An 8,238-nucleotide genomic window follows, 5' to 3' on the forward strand; every position below is an offset into this window, starting at 1 on the left:
TGTTTATTATATGTGTTTTAAGGTAAGCTCTCTTTAAATGAAAAAAAAAACTCTGACACCCCTGACATCCCCTTAGTCAATAGAACGGTAGTGTGCGGTGAGAGACCTAGATGCCAAAGCACTCTGTGCATACAAAGGTTAGTCTTCCCACACAAATGGTTGGGAAATGATGTGGGTGATCTGACAGAATTACTCTTCTAGCCGCACACAATCACTGCCATCATGAACTCCAAGCCTCTTTTCTTCTGCCTCTTCCTTGTATTGCTCATTCTACCTGTTCAAGTAGGTATTCTACTCATTTGATTTTCTTTTGCAGTAAATATCAGGAATAAAAGGGTGATAGTTTAGAGTTGCAAGTTTAGAGTAGATGCCTGTCGAATGTGTTTGCTCTCCCGTACAACATTTTTCCAGTTGTTTAATTGTTTATTTTGCTGTGTTTAATAAAATCTCAAAGATGTGTTGTTTGCAAGTTTTGCAGTTTGGCAAATATTACATGAGTGCTGGCATTAGGCCTACTGTTGCACCGGTAAAATACAAATGTAGTAAATGCTACTACTGTCCATAATGTTACTTGGTTGAAAGAAGAATGATGACATCTTTTATTCAGTTACGTAAACAAGAGAAGCATGGAAAACATCCGAAACAGGAAAAACACAGCAAAAAGCCTGAAAGAAAGTACAGAAGACACGAGGATATTCTGAAGGGTAAGCATATGATTTATACATATATTATTATTATTCATATTTATTCATATTATTTATTCATAATGCACAATAGTATAGGCTTTCACAGTATGCTTTCATACGCATGCACACACACAGACGTAAAGAGAGAGGGGAAGATGGAGAGAGAGACCATGTAACACGACAGTGTTTGATAGTGTATCTCCACTCTAGATCCATTCTTTGAGATCGTAGACGAACCAGGTGAGGACGATAGTGATGATCCTGACTGGCTTTATGAACTCCAAGAACCAGATGGTGAGATGTGAAGAAGAAATTGTCTTATGACATGCACTACATTGTAAAACCTTCCCTGCTGTTTTTACCATAACTTAAAGGCAGCAAGTTGCGTGAAGGTTACTGTAAAAAAAAAAAAAAAAGTACATTATGTTACTGTACTGTATTTTACAGTATCCAATACTGATATTGTGATATTTTATATTGTTGTTTTAATGCTAACTTGCAGGCAACTGGCTGCCTGTAAGTTACCATAAAACAGATGTACAGTGCATTACTAATCTTTTAACCGTAATTGTAATGAATAAATGAACAAAATTTAAATCATTGAGAGGAGATGGGGTTTGCATTTTACAGTCTGTTTATTTTAGTCTATTTTATCGTAATTGTATGCAATTGGTAATGTGTTTACATATTGTAGCATATCAATGAATGCCAGTTTGGAAGTCTTGTTTGGTCTTTTTGATCAATTGCACTTCTAGAGGACTAAACAACGGCTTCCAAACTAGTAGTGAATACATGGCAAAACAGACCAAAGGACATGTCAAATACTCAACCATTAAAGGTTTGAGACTTGCTGCCACTCCCATCTTTCCCCTATACACATTTAATTGTTGGCGCACTACTACCACACATCAGTGAAATTGGTACAGCAGTTAAGGTGGCACAAATGTAGCCTCTGACAAGTCAACATACTGTAGATATAGTATGTCAGATGACATACAATTGTGAGGACACAAGAAGATGCTAAGGTCTATACTGACTGAGTCTAAAGTCGATGCCGAGTCTAAATCAATCACTGTTCGAAACTACTCATGTAAAAGCCTTCCTCCCCCCCTTGTCTTGTTCATATTGCAGGCCAATGCAACCCAAACCCTTGTCTCAATGACGGTGTGTGTGAGGAGAAGGGAAAGAGAAGGTTCAAATGTGACTGCCCTAAGCCATTCAAGGGCAAGAAGTGCCAGAAAGGTAGGAAAGGGAAAAGAGGCTCCATAAATTGAAAAAGCTTTATACTTTAGTCCTTGGCTTGTATAGTAGATTTTAAATCGTTTTTAGACCAAAATTATTTACGACAAAGATTATGCCACATTTGCCTTGCGGATACAGTCAGATGTAGTGAGAAATAAACCGATGTGAATCTGAATTGTTTTTACAGGGCCCAAAATGTGTAAGAAGGGCACATGTGGTCGTGGCGAGTGTGTGTTGACCTCTAAACCACCTTTCTACGCGTGCAAGTGCAAGCAGCCCTTCCTGCCACCAGACTGCAAATTACGTGAGAGCCCTCCTGACCTCTTGCCTCTGAAGTGTCCTCACAAATTATTCAAATTATTATCCTCTTTCATTTTTGGGGGGGGGGTAATGTGAGAAAATAGCAATGTATACTATGGAATTTATTGGTCATTTTTAGCTAAGCATGATGCTTCTGTAATCACATTCCTTTCCCAGTTGCTGTGTGTCAGCCTAACCCCTGTAAGAATGGAGGCTTGTGTGTCAAGGACGGCATGGACTTTGACTGCCTCTGCCCAGAAGGCTTCAGTGGACGTTTCTGTAATGTTGGTAAATAAATACAGTACATTCCAGCTCTTCAGTCAGCCAATAGAGTTGGGTTCACGTCCATTTCAGGAAATAAACCAACATTTGTTGAAAAAAAAATGGGAAGTGGAATTTCAGTTTACTGAATTGAGAGAATTTAAATAGAATGGTCAAACCGTTCCTGATATACTGACTGGATGTAAATGTCATAATCTTGACTAGGCCCAGATGACTGTTACAAGCTCAAGGATGACGGGGAGTCATATCGCGGCAACGTGAGTGAGACAGATTATGGAGAGGAATGTCTCTACTGGAACTCCCATTTCATCCTGGAGAAAGGCTCTGATCCCTTCAATGACTTTGAGGATGACGATGGACTAGGCCCTCATAACTTCTGCAGGTCTGGGCACATATTCACATAGAGTCTCAGAGTATGAGTGATGATGTAGGATCAGTTTATACGTTTAGATAAGATCAGTATAGTATGCGACTCCGGGATGATGGCCTTCTAAGCAGAGTTGCAAAGAAAAAGCCATATCTCAGACTGGCCAATAAAAATAAAAGATTAAGATGGACAAAAGAACCTAGTCACTGGACAAAGGAACTCTGCCTAGAAGGCCAGCATCCCAGAGTCGGCTCTTCACTGTTGACGCTGAAACTGATGTTTTGCGGGTACTATTTCATGAAGTTGTCAGTTGAGGACTTGTGAGGCGCCTGTTTCTCAAACTACTTGTCCTCTTGCTCAGTTGTGCACCGGGGCCTCCCACTCCTCTTTCTATTCTGGTTAGAGCCAGTTTGCGCTGTTCTGTGTAGGGAGTAATGCACAGCATTGTACAAGGTCTTCAGTTTCTTGGTAATTTCTCACATGGAATAGCCTTCATTTCTCAGAACAAGAATAGACTGACGAGTTTCAGAAGAAAGGTCTTTGATTCTGGCCATTTTGAGCCTGTAATGGAACCCACAAATGCTAATGCTCCAGATACTCAACTAGTCTAAAGAAGAACAGTTTTATTGCTCCTTTAAATCAGCACAACAGTTTTCAGCTGTGCTAACATAATTGCAAAATAGTTTACTAATGATCAATTAGCCTTTTAAAATTATAAACTTGGATTAGCTAACACAACGTGCCATTGGAATACAGGAGTGATGGTTGCTGATAATGGGCCTCTGTCCGCATATGTAGATATTCCATAAGAAATCTGCCGTTTCCAGCTACAATAGTCATTTACAACATTAACAATGTCTACACTGTATTTCTGATCAATTTGATGTTATTTTAATGGACAAAAAACAAGAACATTTCTAAGTGACCCCAAACTTTTGAACGGTAGTGTATACTTATCTCTCTCACACTCAAACACGTTGCTTTATACAGCTAACTCTCTTGTTTACTGTTGTGTATTGATTGGTCCAGAAACCCAGATGGTGACACTCAGCCATGGTGCTTCATAAGAAGAGGGCGGGTGCTGCTGTGGGATCACTGTGGCGTCAGGGAGTGTGCTAAGCCCACAGGTCAGCATTAAATATCATATCTCTGACAGCTGCCTATCTGGACAGGAAGTGAACATCAGGCCAAACAGTTTATCCCACGGGGATAAGTCAATCAAATCAATCAAATGTATTCACAAAGCCCTTTTTACATCAACCGATGTCACAAAGTGCTATGCAGAAACCCAACCTAAAACCCCAAACAGCAAGCAATGCAGATGTAGAAGCACAAGTAAAATTGTACTGAATTCTTTCAACCATGGTCACAACAGATGCTGGTCCCAAGCCTACTACTGGTCCGAAGCCCACTACTACAACTACTACAACTATCAAGCCTACTACTCGTCCCAAACCCACTACTACAACTACTACTACAACACCCAAGCCTGAACCAACACCGGCCAAACCCTCAGCGGGTCCAGAGAAACCTACAGCGCCAAAGCCCAGTGGAGCCCCACGACAGCCCACAGCTAGCCCCACCTCTGATAAGCAGTTCACCACCTGTGGAAAGCCCCAGCCGAAGAAGGCCATCACCAGGATTTACGGAGGCTTGAAGGCCGTCCCTGGAGCCCAGCCCTGGCAACTGTCCCTGCAGGTCCGACCCAAGGGCTCCAGCCAGGCATACAGGCACATTTGTGGAGCGGTGCTCATCGATAGCTGCTGGGCTCTGACTGCCGGCCACTGCATGTGAGTATAACTATAATACAGTGCCTTCAGAAAGTATTCATACACCTTGACTTATTCCACATTTGGTTGTGTTTCAGCCTAAATTGAAAATGGATTAAATATTTTTTTCTTCACCCATCTACACACAATGCCCCATAATGACAAAGTGAAAACATGTTTTTTGAAATGTTTGCAAATGTACTGAAAATTAAATACAGAAAACCCCAATTGACATAAGTATTCACACCCCTGAGTCAATAAATGTTAGAATCACCTTTGGCAAGCGATTACAGCTGTGGGTCTTAATAGGTAAGTCTCTAAGAGTTTTGCACATCTGGAGTGTACAATATTTGCACATTATTATTTATAATACGCATGAACCCATACAATATAGACCACTGACATAGTGTACCCAGAGATACACTGTACTGTATATACACTATGTCAGTGGTCTATATTGTATGGTTTCATGCGTTGGTCCTTATGGATGCATGTGTATATACAGTACCTTCAGAAATTATTCACACCCCCCACATTTTGTTATGTTACAGCCTGCATCCCGAGTGGCACAGTGGTCTAAGGCACTGCATCTCAGTCCAAGACTCATCACTGCAGTCCCTTACAGCCTTATTCTAAAATGGGATTAAATAGCTTTTTCCCTTATCAATCTACACACAATAGTCCATATTGACAAAGCAAAAACTGCTAACACATTTACATAAGTATTCACAACATTTACTCAGTACTTTGTTGAAGCACCTTTGGCATCGATTACAGCCTCGAGTCTTCTTGGGTATGACTCTATCAGCTTGGTGGTTCCAAATTTCTTACATTTTAGAATGATTGAGGCCACTGTGTTCTTGGGAACATTCAATGCTGCAGAAATGTTTTGGTACCCTTCCCATGATCTGTGCCTCGACACAATCCTGTCTCTGAGATCTACGGACAATTCCTTCAATCTCATGGCTTGGTTTTTGCTCTGACATGCACTGTCAACTGTGTGACCTTATATAGGCAGGTGTGCGCCTTTCCAAATCATGTCCAGTCAATTGAATTTACGACAGGTGGACTCCAATAAAGTTGTAGATATATCTGAAGGATGATCAATGGAAACAGGATGCACCTGAGCTAAATGTTGAGTCTCATAGCAAATTTTCGGAATACTTATGTAAATAAGGTATTTCTGTTTTAAATGTTTAATACATTTGCAAAGAATTTCAAGGAAACTATTCACAGGGTATTGTGTGTAGGTTGTTGAGGAAATTAATGAATTTAATCCATTTTAAAATAAGGCTGTAAGGTAACAAAATGTGAAAAAAGTGAAGGGGTCTGAATACTTTCCGAATGCACTGTATATCCATCCCACTGATCACTGCAGGTCATTTTTGCAACCCTACATTGTGTTTGTGTTGGACCAGTGATCCAAAGGACCAGATGCAGGTGGTGGCTGGGAGTCTGACTCTAGGAAAGGATGTTCCCATTGGGCAGACGATCATAGTGGAGAAAGCTACAAGGCATGAGAATTACAAGGAGACATCCACAGCTGTTTACAATGACATAGGTGATATTTGCACTTGCTCTTTCTCAAAGCTCTGTTTACTGTAGTTTTGCATGTCAGGATTTCCTTAAGGATGTTTTATTGTTATTAGGGGTTGGGACCAATTCCATTTCAATTCAGTCAATTGAGGAAGAAAACCAAAAAACTCCAATCTCCAATTCAAATAAGGAACAATTGGAATAATAATTTCAGTAAACTTTTTGAATATAATTGACTGCATATAAATGAAATTGATCCTATTTATACTTTGTATTTTATATGGGTCTATACATTTCTACCTCCTTTAAAAAAAACATGTTCCCATATTATATTTGAATGTATAATATCACGTGCAATATGATTCAATCATTGCTTACATTGTAACTGTGAAGAAATCCCAATTAAAATAGTTCTGAAATTGAAATGAAATTCCATCCCTGATTGTTATATTTTAGTGACTGCAAAGTCAATGTACCATAATATAAATTTCCTTTCTGACCCAAAGCGGTGCTGAAGCTGAAAGCCACAGATGGTCGCTGTGCCAGAGAGAGCCAGTTTGTGAAGGCAGCCTGCTTGCCTGATAGCCCATTCCCTGATGGGACTGAGTGCACCATCTCTGGATGGGGCGCTACTGAGGACTGTAAGAGCAGGCTCTACTGCATTTCCTTATGTTCATGTAGAATCTGCATCATGTTGTCATCATGCCCACAGCATATTTATTTAATTATATTACTCGTATCATGTGCATGTACACTAGTCATGTGTTATATAAAAATGTAACTGAATTCAATCAAATGGAATCTGATCATATTACATGGGTATTTTGTGTGCTTGCAAACATCTGTTATATACTTCTTGTTCTCTTTCTCTACTTTCTAGAAGTCCTCAGTGTGTGAACTATTATTTTCCCTTCATTATCACTCTTCTGCTCCCCCGTAGCTGACTACGGCTCCAACCACCTACTGGATGCCCAGGTGCTGCTGATCAGCCAGGAGAGCTGCTCAAGCAGCAAAGTCTATGGAAGCGCCATAGACAACACCATGTTTTGTGCCGGTTACCTGCAGGGAGGAGTGGACTCCTGCCAGGTCAGTGAGTTGATTGGGGTGGATTGAGACTCAATGCTGTGTTTGGGAGATGCTTTGAGACCAACTCTGACGGAGTACGGTACGATATCACGTAAAGCATCGTTTTGGGGGATTGACTTAGGATTGGATTGAGATTACTTCATGTGTTTGGTATTGAATGGTTTGAAAATGTTTAATGAACACTCCGTGTGACTGACAGGGTGACTCTGGAGGGCCACTGACGTGTAACAAGGAGAGCTCCCATTTCATCTACGGTATAGTGAGCTGGGGAGACCAGTGTGGGTTGAAGAACAAGCCTGGGGTCTACGCACGGGTCTCCCACTACCTTGACTGGATCAAGTCAAAGACACAAGCAGCATAGCTGGGCTATGCCAGTCAATACAGTTGAAGGCACTAAAAAGTTAGATTACGGCACGGTACGGTATTGGCAGAACAATTCCTCAATGCATATGCAACATGATGCTTTAGTGCCTTCTAGCGGTAGTTTATCACAAAAACCCTGCAGTAGCAAGTGGTAAAATAAGTGTCTCTTAATTGGACCGCTACTGAGTAATCATTGATATATGTTTGAATATAGCTGACATGCTGTCATTCCAGGATATAAAATTACTGATTTGACTGTAAGAGAACAAAACCATTAAAACGTCCCTCTATGGACCTTCCTGCAAAGATGGGGATTCTGAATACTGTTTCGATTATTTTTTACAATGGTATTCTTGGATAAACTTGTAGTGATAATGAGAGAAAACTGCGTAGTAAGTATAGGTCTATAAAAGGAAAGCACAGAACCTTTCATGGTGAATAATATGTGGTTTAATGGTCAATAGCATACTTGTTCGTTGCAAGTACAAGTGGAGTACACCAAAGTCTTAAAATAATATAAAACAGATGACCAAAGGACAGAGGGACATACAGTACACTGAGAGTCAGAACTTAGGACTGTGGGGGTGTTAAGCCTGGTCAAGCAGAC

The 8,238-nt window shown here is 40.5% G+C and overlaps 1 protein-coding gene across 1 annotated transcript; it reads left to right on the plus strand.

Annotated features, from left to right (window-relative positions):
- Window positions 1-123: 123 nt before the first annotated feature.
- On the plus strand, window positions 124-7,952 carry habp2 (hyaluronan binding protein 2). The gene is made up of 13 exons (XM_046359157.1): window positions 124-282; window positions 608-704; window positions 897-980; window positions 1,818-1,928; window positions 2,116-2,232; window positions 2,406-2,516; window positions 2,715-2,892; window positions 3,907-4,004; window positions 4,253-4,667; window positions 6,065-6,207; window positions 6,689-6,823; window positions 7,123-7,268; window positions 7,468-7,952. Exons 1-13 carry the CDS (start codon window positions 223-225, stop codon window positions 7,627-7,629), a joined length of 1,857 nt encoding a protein of 618 aa, XP_046215113.1. The 5' UTR covers window positions 124-222; the 3' UTR covers window positions 7,630-7,952.
- Window positions 7,953-8,238: the final 286 nt, after the last annotated feature.

The sequence above is a fragment of the Oncorhynchus gorbuscha genome, linkage group LG08 (assembly GCF_021184085.1).
Source record: "Oncorhynchus gorbuscha isolate QuinsamMale2020 ecotype Even-year linkage group LG08, OgorEven_v1.0, whole genome shotgun sequence".
In the NCBI taxonomy this organism is placed as follows: domain Eukaryota; kingdom Metazoa; phylum Chordata; class Actinopteri; order Salmoniformes; family Salmonidae; genus Oncorhynchus; species Oncorhynchus gorbuscha.

Bases quoted from the DNA above. Each gene is read 5' to 3' on its own strand.
- habp2 (XM_046359157.1), top strand. From the start codon at position 223: ATGAACTCCAAGCCTCTTTTCTTCTGCCTCTTCCTTGTATTGCTCATT. The intron at 705-896 runs GTAAGCATATGA...TCTCCACTCTAG, and splicing joins ACACGAGGATATTCTGAAGG to ATCCATTCTTTGAGATCGTA. The intron at 6,208-6,688 runs GTGATATTTGCA...TCTGACCCAAAG, and splicing joins AGCTGTTTACAATGACATAG to CGGTGCTGAAGCTGAAAGCC.